General features: G+C 37.5%; 1 protein-coding gene across 1 annotated transcript in view; it reads left to right on the forward strand.

Moving 5' to 3' along the window:
* The window catches only part of PCDH15 (protocadherin related 15), a 672,916-nt gene that overhangs the window by 620,600 nt on the left and 34,043 nt on the right, over positions 1 to 18,273 (forward strand). The window contains exons 26-27 of the mRNA XM_077821312.1: positions 7,296 to 7,511; positions 11,770 to 11,858. Coding sequence (XP_077677438.1) covers positions 7,296 to 7,511; positions 11,770 to 11,858 — 305 coding nt within the window. The remainder of the gene's footprint in view (positions 1 to 7,295; positions 7,512 to 11,769; positions 11,859 to 18,273) is intronic.

Here is an 18,273-nt window from a genome sequence, read left to right on the forward strand (position 1 = left end):
TGCTAAAGGGGCTCATAAAATGAATGAACTCCTTTTCTTTTCTTTTCTTTTCTTTTCTTTTCTTTTCTTTTCTTTTCTTTTCTTTTCTTTTCTTTTCTTTTCTTTCTTGTTTAGTGGCACTAAGCAGATGGCATATTCAAATGTTGTTGGCACATAAAATATCATTTTTGCGTGCAATATCATTTGTGCCTGCAGGAATATTCAGCTTAGTGAGTATTTGCAATTCTAAAAGCTAGCCCACATCTGCTAGTCCACTGCTTTTGAAGCACCAGCTTTTATGCTTTGTTTTTTACAGTTTTTCATTGCAGTCAGTTTGTTCTAACCATTGGTTTATTCTGTATTTTGTCCCGGTTTTTTGGTCTTTTCTCTTTGTCCCTGGAATTAGTGTTACTTTTCCAATGGACTGCTTTTTTACCCTAGAGTCTCAGAATTTTCTGACTGCCTCCTACTATACTGATCTCCATATGCAGCATTCTATCCATACATCTCCAATCTTCTGTGGATTCTTGGGCTCGCTTTGGGAGCAGCTACAGTGTAAGGTTCACACACAGAGCCAGAAAGAAAAATGTGCAAAAACATATTGTAACTTGCTATATCTATAGAAACACCACCAGAAGGATCTATGTTAATTAGTCCAATACCATATACTTCTCTCCCCATGCATCCTTGTGCATCTTCTCTCCTACTCTGAACTCCTGTTTCATCTCCTGTCCTCCAAATCCCATCTTGATCAACAGTGAGTCCCAGACATTTCCAGACTTTATCTTACATCTTTCAGAGTAGCAGCCGTGTTAAGTCTGTATTCGCAAAAAGAAAAGGAGTACTTGTGGCACCTTAGAGACTAACCAAATAAATTGGTTAGTCTCTAAGGTGCCACAAGTACTCCTTATTTTACAGCTGTCCTCCCCATCAGTTCTCCTAGAAACTCTATCACTATTATAACAATTTATAATCAAAAAATTCAGAAAGTGCTATTTTGTTTCTGTGTTTTAAAGAAAAATGTCAGGACCTGATTTGTGTTATGTCAACAGCCGTATAGTTATACTTTGTATCCTGCTGAGTTTGCCATACTGGGCTTTAGAGTAGGGTGTGGGATTTTGAAAGTAGGAACAGGCAAAACTGCAGCTTACCATTCCCTCTCGGAAGATAAAGTAGCCTTTTGGAAACCCAATGTTGGTTCTGTTTTCATTTCTAGCAGCCAATGAAATGTCAGGTATTTCAATTTTGTTAGTGATTTGCTGTATGTTTGAACTAGCAATATTTATTTATTATCATTCCCAATTCTTATTTGTTGTTTCAAGAGAAAACTGCCAAAGAAGTTATGAAATGTAACATTAATGACAAAGTTTTAAATACTCTTAATATCAAGGCCTAAAGTACATAACAATGTTTGACCATCATAAAAATGTGACTAGTTTATAAAAAGAAAAAACATGGCTCAAGCTAACCATTCACACAGCTAGAGTAATGCCCAGTTACATCATGATTAAATTTAGCCCAATAATTCTAAGGACATAAATATTTATCAGTAATCATTTGTAACAGAATTCAGGAGACATCAGCATATTTATTTCTGCCAGACAAGCAAAAGAAAGATATACTGCCATAATATTAAGATTAACTTGAGCTCTTTCTCTTCTTTGACAGTTATATCACAACCCTTGAGACATCATATATCTCTCCCAATGAAGTGACAAAAATATTTACCTTCATGACAAATTATAGGAATAGCAAACGTACCTACCTTGTGTTAAAAAGACTTTAGCATGTTACATGAATGACAGCTCACAGGCTCTCTCTGGTGATTCGGTAAAGTTGAACATGACACTAAGTTTCATTATGTTTTAGCAAAGTATAATTAAAGCTGCAAAGGAAAATTGGAAATTAAGGACAGTTGAAATCAGGCTATAAAGAATCTGCTGGCTTACTTGGAATGATTTGCACTTGGCAACTTTCATCCAAAGAGTTCCATGTGCTCTATATCCCTGGGATTCTCGGTTCTTGGCGTATCTGAAAATGAATCCAATTTTATTTCATGGGCTATGTATGGATTTAGAAGCTTAAATTTAGGCACCCATTGTGGTCATAAGTTTCACAACCCCCCTGTTGGTAAAGTATTATTATCCCCATTATACAGGTGGGTAAACCAAGGTACATGGGGTGAAATCCTGGCCCCACTGTTCTCAATGGCAAAATTCTCATTGATATCAAGGACAGCATTTCACCCATAGAGACAAAGGACAAAATTTCAAATGCATACATTATTTTTGGAAGGAAAGGTGGCTTAGTGTTGGGGCTTGAGTTTGGCACATCTGATGATTAGGGCCAATGTTTTAAAGTATGATGCACAGAACAATTCTTCTGTTCCTTGTTTTAACCATCTGTTTGCATTTCACTTACTGTGTCAAGACCTCTGGTCCAGGACATTTGGTCTGGTGATGTATTTATCAGTGTAAGAACTCTGGATCATAATTCTTTAGAGGATGTGCACCTAAGATCTGGAATTATTTGTCTTGACACAGTTTTGGCCATTAAATCCAGGTTCAACATCTACCACATTCCTCATCAATTGAACTATTAATTTTAGAGGTTTTAAATAAGTGCCTTGGAATTTATCATAAAATTATTAAAACTATTTTATTTGATTGTTCAGTATCTGTAGCCTGGATGTCATGCAATTTTTCAGCCATACCCTTCTTTACAAGTGAAACAGTTTTTGTGAAGAATTCTCATTTTCCCTTAACACACATGGTGTGGATCAGAATTTGTAGTTTGTCCGTAAAACACTGAGAGGAAATGTGGTTTGTGTTTGGCTTCAAAAGTTATTTTAAGGCTATCTCCTTCTATTGAATTTTACATAAAATTCTGATCTACTTCAGTGGACATTACATATATGGAAAAATGATAAGTTATAGCCCTATCACACCTAAAACCTATACACAGAGCTCCAGATACCATGGAACATTTGAGTAAGCCAGTCTATTGAATCAGCTTTAATAATAATATTTGCTGTTTATTGGAAGGGTTAAATTATGTCCCTTATAAGGCAAATCCATACTGGGGAGGGGAGAAAAGGCCATCAGCATAAGACCATTATTATTATTTATTATTATTATTATATTTGTATTATTTTATTACAGCACCTAGGAGCCCTAGTTATGGAACAAAACCCCACTGTGCCAGATGCTATACAAACCCAGGACAAAAAGATGGTCTCTGCCCCAGAAAGCTTACAAAGTATAATACAAGAGACAACAGCTGGATACAGAGAGAAAGACAGGGAGGTCAAGGAAATGATGAGGCTGTATTTTTCAGCATGGTAGGCAGTAGTCTTAGCACATCACCAGCTTAATCATTGTCAAGTGTTTTGTAGGCATTGCAGGAAAGGAGAGTTGTGAGGACAGTTATATAAAGGATAATGAGCTAGTTTTGCAGATGTTTATGAAGAGCTCCTCCTAAGCATGAAGGGCAGCATAGGAGAAAGCATGAAGTTGCTTGCTTGTTTCCATTGTCAGAAGGCATTATGTTGTTGTAAGACATCATTTCTTCCGGGTTCTAAAGGAATCATGCTGAGAAGTCGTACTTGGCGTAACAAAAATGTCTAGCCAGACCTCTCTTGCTGGTGTGCAGAGGTGGCAGAGCCATGGCCTTACCTCCCATTTTTATAGACAAAATTTTCTGGAGCCATGGAAAATACAAACCAGTACCCTCTTTGTGCTCCACAGCTCCATTGCCAAATTCTAGATGCCTTCTTCATGTGCATTCTTGGTGGAAGAGGTTTAATGCCCTTCCTTATTCTAGAGAACAGGGGCAGTCAGAATTTATATAAAAGCTAACAAGGAACAAATAAACAAAGAGTGTGGCTTGATCAAGCTATCTTGTGTAAATAGTTTGACAACAAACTCTTGCTATATAAAATAAATTGAATCTATATGTTTTCAGTATAGAGACTACAGGATGTCTGGATTGTACTGCCTGTAATTTAAATGAAATTTTGCTTGGGATTATTTTTGGGCTTCAGAAAGTGCAAACAAATTTGTGGTTTTAAATGTCTTATTGGTGTTTGTCTACATCCTCACAAGTTTAAAACTGAGGTCTGATACATGACAATTAATGGCCAGGATGTTGACAAGGGCACAGAGCTACTTTATTTGTTAAAAAATAGCTCAGATGTTAAGGTTTAAAAAGTAGTTACTGTGCATGAACATGATTTTTTCCATATACTATTTCATTCCTATTTATTGTACAGTAAATATGTAGTCTTCTGTGAGGACTTTACAGAGTGTTACTTTTAAATATAGAGGCTTCCATTGTTACTCTGGATGGAGGCTTTCTAATCTCATTTGTGAATAAGTGGAGGATTTAAAGCTCCCTGAGAACACACAGAGAAGATGGATCTTAATAGAACTGAAAGGAGCCTTTCTAATCTGTCCACAATCCACAGTTTAGATGTTGTCATTGAGGTTTTATTTCTGTGTGTTATCAACTATCATTCAATTTTTAAACAAGTATAATTAATACTAGATGAGATAAAGGAAGAAGGAGGCACGCCTTGGGGCCCTATTTCACCCCAGGGTGTTTGCTACTTCCCACCACCCAACACAGATGTAATGAGGTTAAGTGGTGTCTGCATAAAATAAGTAAGAACTACTAATTATTTCTCAAGAAAGCCTTTTAATTATTTTTGACTATAATAACAGCATAGACAAAACAAGAAATGGAAAACCAAAGACCAGCACTGAATAAGAATTAATACAAAAGGCAGATTATATTGAAGACAAGCGCAAGTACATGTAATATTGTGGACCATTTGCGAGTTTCTGAACAGTGACTATACATATGCTGGTCCTGGCAGGTCATAATAAAAGCCCCGAAGACAAGCATAATTAAAGCTATTATTCACCAGCTCTATATTCCTGGTGACAAACTATTTCAAAGGCAACATAAAGCTGATAAACGACAGCACTACATGCATCCTCTTGGACTACTTAAAAGACAAGCACAAATACATGCAAAGCTATTATACATCAGCCACCTACTATTGATTTTATGCTACAGTATCGATACAACTGTGATCAATTCAGCTCGAGCGACCAGACTTCTTTTACTCCGTAGATTTACCCTGCATTTGTCCAAAAATACATTACTCTTCAGTCAGCCGCTTTCTGCATTGGCCAGGTACAGACAGTCAAGAAGTGCACGTCCCTTCGGTTCAGGGGTGTGTGGGAACCGAAAACACACACACATAGTCCCGTTCCTTCGTTCTTTTTATCTGATTTGACGGCCATGATTTAGAACAGACCAACCAATCAGGGTGGGCCACATTGTTTATGTGGTTGTCCTAGTTGTATAATTGATGCATATTTAATTTTTATGTCCAATTGTTAGTTGTTTGTATAATTTAGGCCTATTTATTTTCTGTAGCCAATTAGATCTTGAATGTGGGTAATTTGGGGTTGATAAGTACATAGGAGTCAGCATAAATTGTTATCTGGTTGGAGCGCATCCTGGCCACAAGCTTAAGCTTTGTTTTTGCAAGGCTTACATTTTGAAGTATACGGAAGTTTGAGGCCTAACAGTTGCAACACTTCTATTTCGTTCAAGCTTGACAAGACAGTTCAATTTATTCACACTAGAAAATATGTTAAATCTCATACTTGTAATTTTTGGTTCGCACCTTGTACTCAATTTAGCTCACAGTACATGGAGTAGAATGTTTAACATAATAAATTAAGCTCAAAATATAAAAGAGTAAATTATGGTTTGAAGTGGGATCCTTATGAAAGGTCACTGAAATCAGTAGCGTTACCCTAAGGACAAATCTGACCTGTTTTTGTGAGTTAGTTAGACATTTATGCATTGATTTTCAAAAGAGGCTCACTTGAACTCAGTGTTGGGCTCATATTTTAGCCCCACAAATAACTGGGACCTTTTTACAGGGGCACAGCTGGGAAACCATTTAAAAATTTGCCAGAAACAGACAGGAGTGGAGGAGCTTTGTCGCTGCCCTAAACATCAGAAGCGTAATGGGAACATGATGATGATGATTTTATTGGATTTAAACATCTACCTGACTTGTAGACAGTCAGAAAGGTAGATGTCTGAATTTTAAGAAATGCACTCAGAATTAATTGTTCCTGCAACAATGTACTGATCCAAAATGCAAGCAATGCTCTACTGTGTGATTGTGACCAATACCGCTACCATCTGTCCTCTCCTCCTCAGTCTTTTGTCATGTGTTTATCCAACAGGCTGTGGTGGACACATTGCATTGGGAGAGAACACCATTGTCTTTACCCCAGGTGGAGACTGAGAAGGACATGTAGGTTCCAGAAACTCTTTACCCTTCACCACCTTTCTTAAAGGAAATCAGTGTGAAATTGCCCATGCAGCAATAATCTTAATAAAAATAACATTAAAAATAGATAGAAAATGGAATTATACATAAGAAATAGTTTGCTTAACATATCTAAATTTACACTTCTCACAGCTCAACTAGATAAGGCATTCTCTGCTTAGTTACTGAGAAGAAAAAAAATAAGTGAACTGTTCATGTTCCTTGAAAGCAACCCCTTTCTCTTTGCCCACTGGTTCACCAGTGCTGTGGATTCCAGGCATCACTGCAGTGCCAAGAAGCTGCCTTCATTTAGGCCCCCAGAGCTGTCTAAATTACGCCAGGAGCCTCACCGCAGAGCTGCTCATGATTAGGAGGTACAAAGCTGACTTAAAGCCACCTTTGTATCCCCTTCCCCCACTTGGGCTGTGAGATCTGTGCTGCAGAATTTCACTGAAGATTTATTTTCATATTATTTTTAATCTGAAAATAAACTTGTTAAATCAGGAAGGTAGCAGAATGCCTATAAGGAGACAGAAGAAATCCTTAGGTGGATACATGGTTGTTAGGGGAAGATTCTAGGTTCATATGGTTTTCCTGCTGCTCCCTTTTACATTAATAGTTGGAAAAATTACCTCTGCCACATTCTTGAGGTCATAATTAAAATGCCCTTACCTGTCCAATATGTTTTAAATCTGAAAAGTACATTTGTAGCTTTCATTTCTTTTGGAGCAGTTTGCCAACAAAGGAGAAGGAACTTGCCAGAAAATCAAAGACTGTTTTCAGCAGAGTTAAATGGACCATTTAGTAACGATATCCACTATCGGACTTAGATCATACATTCACGAGTGGTAAAGGTCCACTAGACCAGTTTCCAGCTATATTTAAAGGACAATGCTAATGACTCTTTGTGCACATATTTTACCTAATTCATTTCTGCTTATTTGATTTTTCCTACTAGGCTGATGATAAAGACACTGGAAATTACAGTGCCATGCAGTACAGACTCATCATACCCCCAATCAAGGATGGCAAAGAAGGTTTTGTGATCGAAGCCTATGAAGGGCTTATAAAAACTGCCATGCTGTTCAAAAATATGAGAAGGTCCTATTTCAAGTTTCAGGTCATTGCAACTGACAATTATGGGAAAGGACTGAGCAGCAAATCAGAAGTACTTGTAAGTATATGAACCTGTCAATATCTTCTTGAAATTATTCCTGATACGCTAGAGGACATTTTAACCCTAGATAAAGTTTCAGTTCCAAAGAGATCGAAGGGATGGGCATGAACTTTGTGAGTATGATCTTTTCAAGACACTGAAGTTATTTTTCCCCAAAACAAAAGCTTTCTGAATCCCTGAAAAAACAGATGTATGTACTATAGCAATATGTCTATATGTCCTATTTACTCAAAGATAACACAGCATGCTAGACATCCACAGAATATATCCTATCATACTCAATATCTACCAGGATTTGAATTACAGCTTTCAGAGTAGCAGCCGTGTTAGTCTGTATCCACAAAAAGAAAAAGGAGTACTTGTGGCACCTTAGAGACTAACAAATTTATTTGAGCATAAGCTTTCATGAGCTCACTTCATCAGATGCTGTAGCTCACGAAAGCTTATGCTCAAAGGTTAAGGGGTGATTTGATTACAGTCTATAAGTACCAACATGGGGAACAAATATTTGATAAAGGGCTTTTCCATCTAGTCAAGAAAGGTATAAGCTTATCCAAAGGCTGGAAGTTGAAGCTAGACAAATTCAAACAGGAAATAAGATGCAAATTTTAAACAGTAAGGGTAATAATCCATTGAAACAATTTATCGAAGGATGTGGTAGTTTCTCCTTCACTGGCTATTTTCAAAATGTTTTTCAAAAGATATTCTCTAAGAATTATTTTGGGGAATTTCCATGGATGATGGTGTACAGAAAGTCAAACTAGATGATCACAATGGTCCCTTCTGACATTGGAATCTATTAATCGAGTTGGATGCTCAAAATTAGTGGATAATTGAGTGTTTTGGCTTTAATCACTTGGTGTCTGAGATCCCCATCTGTAAAATGGGGATATTTCCCTACCTTGCAGGGTTGTTGTGAAGATAATTCATTGTTTGTGAACCACTAACTGTGGAATGTAAATGGTGTGCAGTAAATAAGACATGAGAACACACACTGAATGATGAAGATAAAAACGAATAGCTATCTTGTGGTTTAGGATTTTGTATTACTGCCCATCATTATTGTATCAGAGAACCTTCCATGTAGACTGGCACTCACAAGGACTTTAGTGTACTTCATGGAGCAGGCTATTCAGTAAGTATTATCCATTCTGTGCACTGAATAAGGCAGGGATATGGTAGAAAAAATAGTATTTGATTGTGTGTAATTAAAAAACTGTATTATAACGAAGAGGCACATGGGGGTTGAATTAAGTTTCCACAGACAGCTACACTCCTGGCATTTCCTAGTCTTCGAGTGCTTGACTTTTCCATCTCAATATTCTTTTAACATAGTTTAAAAAAAACAATGGAATTGTTAATATAGTGCCCAAAAGTGTGCTAGGTACTGTACGGGAAACATAGAAAGACAGGCTTCCTGTCCCCAATGATCTTATCGTCTAAACGTGTCACAACAAGTGAAAATATGTAACCACAGGGTAGAGGAGGATGAGGAAGCACAAAGGTTACAATGATGAGATCACATTGTTGTTCAGTTATGGTGTGTGCACACTGATGATTTTACTAAAGTAAAAATGTTTGTTTACATGATCTAATTATTTGGTGGCTTCTTCAGTGATTTCCACACTCTCCACTCCCTTTTCAGAAGGTTCACACTGCAGATAGGACATCTGAATAAATTTCAGATTGAATTTACTCAAGAAGTCCCTTCAGGGTTGGTTGAGGAGGGAAAATGGTGCTTCAGTCCCCACTGATGGAGCTTGGTCCCTTGGGACACTGCCTAGGAAAGTCTCCTCCGCTTTGGGTGAAAAAGGACTAGTGTGGCCCGTTCATTTTCCATTCATGCATACCCTGGTCCCCTGCAAGATTTTCCTCTCTCTTCTGGTGGAAGTGGAGGCAATGATTTGTCCCAATAGCAATAGGTGAGCATTTACCCATATGTACCTCCTGCCCATATTTAGGCCTACATTTAATAATTTAGTGATGGAAATCTTGATATGCATGGGGGGCATGCTAATGTTACTGTGGGAATCTTAACTTTTTGGTCCCCTGATCTGGCTTTGGATATTTACATTTGTTACAGTACTATGGCCTGAATAGCTTTTGTATCATTCATATGTAAATACAATAATAATAACTTATGACCCATAGAGAACTTATGGTAAAGTGGTTGCTCCTTTTTTAAGAACTATATTTATGCAGTACTCATTAAATATTTAGGGAGTAACTGCTTTAACTGACTAAGGCAATTAATTCTATTAAGCTGTTCATTGCTTTAGAGTTCCATTTACTGAATTGATCCTGAAATTTATGGTGAGTTCTTTAAATTAATTTTTTTCTTATACAGGAGTTTGCATATGTAGATCAGTGCACCTGATGACATTTCAAGAACATTTAAATATTTTAATTTGAATTAAACTTCAAAACTGGCAGATAATATTTGATGTGAAATGATATTCAAGCATGTCTGCCAAAGTGCTTACATGGCTCAAACTTCATTTGTGAAAATCAAGGTGTCTCTTTATTCTTTGAGAACAAAATTGGCTAAGTCTTATTTTTAAATTCCTTATGCTTACTGTTGTCTTACTTTTCAAATCTTGGCTGGCTACGGAATCCTTCACGGAGAGGTGATGGAGTGCACAGTAGTTGCTGTAATCTCCTTATGGACATTCTCCAACTTTCAATAAAGATTTCAGATTTTACTTTCTCTGTAAAGACTGGGAGCAACTGCTCTTTTTATAATCAAAGAGAATAGTATGTTTTTCAAACGTCCTTAAGATTCAAACTTCTTGTTTGCCAGCTCAGTGACTTAATGATTTGTTAGTCTCTAAGGTGCCACAAGTCCTCCTTTTCCTTTTGCGGATACAGACTAACACGGCTGCTACTCTGAAACCTGTATTATTCTGGGAGCTCCAGAGAACTTTCAGTCCTGGTGCTTCTGGTTTGGTTAAAACTCTGTTTAGGAGAAGAAAGCTGATTTCCCAATCTCAATTTACCCTTATAGATTTCATTCTTCCTTCTTAGTGATGAGGAGACTGGCGGTTCTTGAAATGAAAAGGATAGAGCCAATGCAGATAGAATGCAAAAGAGAGAGGAGAGCATGAAATCATGCTTCAAGAAATTTCAAGTAGGAAGAGATGTAATAGTCTTTTCCGCAATATCAGTCTGAAAAGAACTTGAGGAAACTGGATCGGAATGGATGCAAAAAAAGTTAGCCTTTTTAGTGTGCTCACTTGGTGCACATAGGTGGTGCTGTGTACCTGATGGCTCTTTAAAATGGCACCTGCGTACAGGCGGGATGTATGTTTGGTTTTTTTTTCTGGATTTCTGTGCTATCCAGGGAAATTCATTCTGCAGGATAAGTAGTTTGGAAATGGAATCCTGGTCCCATTCAAGTCAATGAGAGTTTTGCCATTGGCATCAATACGGGGCCAGGATTTCACCCACATTTACTAATTTGTTATAAAGATTTTTTTTAAAAGGTTGACAGTACACATTATTTTCTGACCTGTGTATTAAGAGAGAGGAGGTCAGATACGCAAGATAAGGGAATATAAGCTGTGTGGTACTTATATTTTCAGACTCCTTTGGAAGAAACTAACAAAATAGAACTAAACTTGAAAATAAAAACTTTTATTGGCAACTTTATCTACAATGATGCAATCAGAATTGTGACAAGCTGTTGTAGTTTAGTAACAAAGTATGGTTAATTTATTTGAATTAATCTAAAATCTGCATAATGACAGGTTTCAGAGTAACAGCCGTGTTAGTCTGTATTCGCAAAAAGAAAAGGAGTACTTGTGGCACCTTAGAGACTAACCAATTTATTTGAGCATGAGCTTTCGTGAGCTGCAGCTCACGAAAGCTCATGCTCAAATAAATTGGTTAGTCTCTAAGGTGCCACAAGTACTCCTTTTCTTTTTTCTAAAATCTGCATTGTTATTAAAGAAATTTAAACAATATGGCAGTTGAGGTACCCATAATGCATTAAACTGGAAATAAAACCAGCTTAAAATCCCCTCAAAATCAACAATTCTCATACAGTGCTACATTTCACTTGTAGTTAAATCCTTGCCCTACTTTTTGCCTACTAAGCGAAGCAAGGCTTCCCAATTCACTTATTCTTGAGTTGAAATGTGAAATCATTACAACAGGACATGGCTTTGAAGACAGGAAAACAATTATCCTGTTGTTTTTGTATTGGGAGAATGTTATTCATGAAAAGACCAACTATATTACATTCCTGTGTTTTCAGGTCTCTGTGGTCAATCAGTTGGATATGCAAGTCATCGTTTCTAATGTTCCTCCCACTCTTGTGGAACAAAACAAAGATCAACTTATAGGGTAATGAATTTATTTATTATATAAAGACCGTATGTGCAGTTCACTGTTTTGTTTTCAGGTTCAGCAAGTGCTAGTCACTATACACTGAAGTTGCACAAAGGTTTTATTGAATGAGAGTAAGGAAAGAAGTATTTGGAAAGAGAGTAGTACGAAAGATCTAACACTGAATATTTGAAGGCACATCTATGTAATTCCAAAAAGCAGAGGGTTAAAAAGAAAGAACTGTGTCTTATAACATTTTCCTCTCATTTATATCTGAGCAACCCCATTGACATCAAAATTGACTTTGGTTGGGTTGCATGGGTGCAACTCAGGGTAGAATTTTGGCCCACAATTTTTTGTCATGTGGTCAATATTCGACTTGCATTATTATGAAAATTTTCATACAATGATAAATACATTGTTAATGGTAAGTGATTTTTTATTTTATTTACAAGGTATCATGCAAAGACATTAGCTGTATATAGTGGAGAAAAAGATAATAATTGAAACTCTTAATGCTTTGTGACAAAATTGAAGATTTTTGCTATATTGGAAACTGTCCAAAATCATTTTTGTAAGATATATGTTAATATACTTCATATTCTAAACATACAGTAATTCCCAGAAGTGTCAGGATTTCATGGTTAGTTTCTCTTTTAAGTCGAGAAGAAATTGCTTCACTCTGTCTCTTCAGCAATGCAATCATAAATTAATCTAAATAGGAGAGAAAATATTTGAACTTCCAGTTTCATTTCTCTCATGAGATCAGGGAAGAAATTTGTTTGGCTTATTTATAACAGAAATTGCTAAAGGAGATATTCACTTTTTTAGCTTTTGCTCTTCTATCAGTTCTTTAAGGCAGTGAGGCAGGATATTCAGCAGATTGCAGAAGTTCCATTCTATCTTGGCTGTCATTGTAATCTTACTCCCCTTGAAGAATGAGATGCAATGGGAGTAATGATGTGCTTATCCACTGAAAAGGAAGTGCATCATCCCCATAATACCTCTTGTCTCCTCTGTCCTGGAAAAAAAAGGGATTACTCATGAGGATGTGGGGTTTTTCCCCTTTCCCCATTCTATTTTGAACCGGGTATAGTTCAGCTGCTAGATTCTGATGCCAAAAACACTACTTAAGTTGTCTAGGCAATGATCTATACTCACAGTGACTCTATCTCCTAGACCTATGAATAACAGAAATAGACATCTGCTTGCCTAACAGTAGGAACTTTCCTTCAAAAAAAGTGGTAGTTTTTGGCATTGTCCACAAAGATAAAGAACCTATCATTCAATTACCCTTCAGTTATAGGTATGGGTAATATTTGTCTCTCTTTTGCTAAGGTTTCAAGTTGACTTTATCAGGGTGTGCCATGCAGTAATATCTTCTTTTTACAAGATTAATAATGTATAGAATCCCTGGGCTTCAGCTTGACTCAGAGGGGATGATGAAGATTTTGAGGATGAAACGTGAGATTTTGTGCTGTGTCTCTAAGAATTTACAGCCCAAAGGAATGGGTCAGGCCAAACTGGCTTTAAGCCATCTTTGAGCCGTGCCAAATCTGGACTGTTCCAGACATCATGGCAGTTGTCAGTATAATTTACACAGCTCTGGGTGGCTGCCTAAGTTATAGGAACGTTCCCACAGCTGTCTATGGGTGGCAGCAATGCTTAAAACCTCAACAATGCTACGTGCTGCAGCCTCACCCCAAACATTCTCCTCCGAATCCCAGGGGCAAGACTTGTGAGAAGGTCATTGGAAGACTGTTTTGGCCATCTTCATCAGTTCCGTGGCTGAGGTGATTCTTCCCCAGCCTGATCTGGGATATTCATAGCTCCTTTGTTGTTCCACTCCTTTTATGTGGCATGAAGGGTTTGGAGCATACGTGTGACTCTCACCCAAAGAGTCCAGATTGTACTGTAATTGAGTCTTTTTTGAATATATGTAATGATAAAATATGGAGCCAGGTTCTGAATTCTTAAAATGAACTCAGATGAGCTTTTACCTTCAGTAATAACATCTGCCAGAAAATGAGTGTACTGCAAATGTAACAGTCCTGTCCTTAATGATAAACCTTATAAACTGCCTTCATTAAGACACATTGTCCGTTTATATTAGAATTGCATGAATTCTGGAAAAAGATGATATGGACAACTTGTTCAAATAAAACTGTTAATTTGTTTCAGCAGCATTCACAAGTAAACTCTTTCTGTCCATGTTCTAAATATGTCTCTAGATTTGACTGTTTTAGTTAGGAAAAATATTTGCAGAAACTTGAAGTCTCAAGATTACTCATACAAATATATATTGGTCTGAAAGTTTCAGCTGGAAATATATTTGCATGGTCTTCTTGAAATTCCTTTGATTTTCCTCCTGCTGTTTATAAAAGCTTTAATCATTCAATCAGGGTGTAAAAGCTAAATGTGATTTATATGACCCATCAAATGCCATACACAACAAATAATGAATAATCAAAGAATAGTGAATGCAAATAGTTTGTGAACCACCCATAAGTTGAAATATTTTTGCCTGAAGTGTTTTCTGAACAATTTCAATAATGAACAAATTCATAAAAATAAAGCATTGATATATAATTCATGAACATAAAAAAGAGCTACCGGTACATTAATCAAATAAATTATGTTCTACAGAGGATTTGCCCAGCTCTTGTTTGCATTAAAGTTACATTAAATAAAATTGTTAAAACTGAAAGATCCAAAAATCTAACCTCTGATGACAACTGTAACTATTTAGTGATTGGGAAAGTTGGATATTTAGTAACTTTGACAATGGTAGAGATTGTCACAGTAAAGTAATATTTCAAGTGCCTACAACCTATTAAGGAATATATGTTGTTGTTCTTTCAAATGAGAACAGTAACTCAGCCAAACCTCAGATGTACCTTATATGGATGGTCAGTGGCTGGAATAAAAGAATATTCTATACATAGAAAGAATTAAAATTTCTGTTCTATGCTCATTTTGCTTTAAAATATTGGCTTATTAGAAGGAGTTAAGCAAAGTACCTCTCGCTGACATTTCAGATAGTGCCATGATCCTGTAAAGTCATTCAATAAACACTACAGACTTCCCCTGACTACTTCAATTTCATCAACCAGCTGTCAATGTCCCATATTCTACCCATCAATGTCAAACTCCCCACTTCATTCACCCACTTCAATTAAGTCTGTTTGGGGTAGGTCCAGCTAAGTCTGCTACAGCTGCAGTAGTGCTGACAGATTAAAAAATGGGTTTTGCCTGATTGGAGAAATTGATGTGTGCTCCCTTCTTCAGAATAAATCTCTTTTTGGAGGCAGGGAGCAGAATTAGGAACTGTTTTCATATTTATTTCAAATATGCAGTATGTGTCTTTATGAATAGGGTACAGTCTATAAAGGAATGTGAGACTCATGTGGCCCGGTTTTAGCTAAAAACACTTGAGGGAGGCTGATCTTGTGCTACTTGCAGCTAGAATGTACCATAAATGTCATGTGAAAGCAAATTCTCATGAGACTTGCACCCCAATTTTACAATCCCTAAGTGATGTTACCCAAGACAAAATAATGTGTGGAGTGGTTAAAAATTAAAACTTCTTAAAATATTAGTAACGATTTCTATTTGCCAAAAAGTGCCTGCTTTGAACTCATCAAAAGTTTGCAAAATTGGAGCAGTATTTCAACTTTTTTAGAATTATGTTATGTTTTGAGTTACATTTTTATCATACACATTTGAATAACAATCTGAGTTTAAGTGCAACTCATTATATAATATTTATTCTAGTTTCCTGTGATGGGGTGTCCACCCCACACAAGGCTTGAGCAAGTTAAAGGAGGCCTGTTAACCGTCTAGGCTGCACCTGGAGGAGAGCCAGGGGTAGATAAAGCCCAACTGCAGATGAAGCCCAGCTGGGCAGGGGTAGGCTGGGCTTGTATAAAGTCAAGAAATTGAGAGCAAGAGGAGGCTGGCTCACTGAGCTGGTGGCTTGGGGTGGCTGCTGGCTGGAATGCAGGCTGGGAGAGGCTGAGAGCTGCAGTTTATAACTCAGAACTCGGGGAGCGGCTTGGGTTGGTGGCTGGTTGGCTGACTAAAGAAAACTAGAAAATGAGGGAAAAGAAGCAAGGAATGAGGAATGGCTTCAGATTAGGAAGAAGAAAACAAGAATGGAAATATCTGTAGCTGAACAAAAGGTAGCTGACTTGCATGGAAAAAAGAGTAAGGAGAAGAATCAACATCTTATAATCAGATCACTAGATAAAGATGTAAAGATAGGAGATGCTAATCGCTTGAATACGGTGGAATGGGTTAGACGAAGTATCGGAGATACATGAAGAGCTAAAAGGATGCAAGATGGAGATGTATTAGTACAATGTACACATCAGAAACAGGCTGAGAAATTTCTTAATACTTCAGTTTTAGGGGAAATAAAAGTGATTTGCTAGCGACCTACATTTCTGAAAGATGGGTAACGTTGGGGTTCCTCTAGGTAAGACTGAGGATGAAATTAAAAGGGATATAAGTGACCAAGTGCTATTTGTTAAATGACTAATTAGCAGGGGAGGAGTAGAACACAAACCATTTACTGCAGTCTGAGTAACATTTAAAGGTACAATGCTACATGTTAGGGTAAAAGGGAAATAGGTTTCAGAGTGGCAGCCGTGTTAGTCTGTACCGCAAAAAGAAAAGGAGGACTTATGGCACCTTAGAGACTAACAAATTTATTTGAGCAAAAGCATTCGTGAGCTACAGCTCACATCATCGGATGCATTCAGTGGAAAATACAGTGGGGAGATTTATATACACAGAGAACATGAAACAATGGGTGTCACCATACACACTGTAAAGAGAGTGATCAGGTAAGGTGAGCTATTACCAGCGGGAGAGCGGAAGGGGGGAGTGGGGGAAGGGGGAGAACCTTTTGTAGTGATAATCAAGGTGGGCCATTTCAAGCAGTTGACAAGAACGTCTGAGGAACAGCGGGGGTGGGGGACGGAAATAAACATGGGGAAAATAGTTTTACTTTGTGTAATGACACATCCACTCCCAGGCTTTATTCAAGCCTAAATTAATTGTATCCAGTTTGCAAATTAATTCCAATTCAGCAATCTCTCATTGGAGTCTGTTTCTCAAGGTTTTTTGTTGAAGAATTGCCACCTTTAGGTCTGTAAACGAGTGATCAAAGAGATTGAAGTGTTCTCCGAATGGTGTTTGAATGTTATAATTCTTGACGTCTGATTTGTGTCCATTGATTCTTTTATGTAGAGACTGTCCAGTTTGGCCAATGTACATGGCAGAAGGGCATTGCTGGCACTTGATGGCATATATCACATTGGCAGATGTGCAGGTGAACGAGCCTCTGATAGTGTGGCTGATGTGATTAGGCCCTATGATGGTGTCCCCTGAATAGATATGTGGACACGGTTGGCAGCGGCCTTTGTTGCAAGGATCAGTTCCTGGGTTAGTGTTTCTGTTGTGTGGTTGCTGGTGAGTATTTGCTTCAGGTTGGGGGGCTGTCTGTAAGCAAGCACTGGCCTGTCTCCCAAGATGTGTGAGAGTGATGGGTCGTCCTTCAGGATAGGTTGCAGATCCTTGATGATGCGTTGGAGAGATTTTAGTTGTGGGCTGAAGGTCATGGCTAGTGGGCTAGTGGGCCCAACAAAGAAAATAACAGAATGCCACTAGTCATCAGCCCCTCTTTTACCAACTTCTATTGGTAAAAGAGACAAACTTTTGAGGTCACCTGAAGTAGCGCTCTATATAGCTCGAAAGCTTGTCTCTTTTACCAACAGAAGTTGGTTCAGTAAAAGATATTATCTCGCCCACCTTGTGTTTCTCCTATCTTGGGATCAACAGGGCTTCAACAACGGGGCAAACACAAATGAAAAGAGGCTTTTAAGTGCTAATTCTGTTTTCTGTACTAAAGGATCTCAGTACTAAAATCAACAAGTGGGAATTAGGTGTTATAAACTATTACAGGATTAGAGCATGTAAGATTATGTCTGTCGTGTGCTCGGAAGTGGCCAGAGCAATTCAGGGATTAAAAAATGTCATACTTAAAACATCTAATGAAATATAAAAGTGAACAAGCATTTTTTATTATAAACTCCGTGAGTAAAAACATGCGTCTGGTTCTCCAAAATATATTGAGCCTGCAATTAAGATACAGAACTTCAGTATTTTAACCATGGTAGTCAGTATGACATTTAAAGCTGACTCCCACCTTTTCTCATAGGACTGTCTGTCCGGCTTTGTTGCGGAGAAAATCTGATCCCCATATAAGAAATGCCACATTCTTGGTGACACCTTTCCTTCTCAGTATCCTACAGCACACCATGGATATTGAAATATAGGTCAAATCTTTTCCCTTTTCGTACTTTTGTAAACAACTGCAACTTCCTCCTGAATGATACCTGAGCTATAAAACACTGGAGCTATATCACTG

Source organism: Eretmochelys imbricata, chromosome 7 (genome assembly GCF_965152235.1).
Source record: "Eretmochelys imbricata isolate rEreImb1 chromosome 7, rEreImb1.hap1, whole genome shotgun sequence".
In the NCBI taxonomy this organism is placed as follows: domain Eukaryota; kingdom Metazoa; phylum Chordata; order Testudines; family Cheloniidae; genus Eretmochelys; species Eretmochelys imbricata.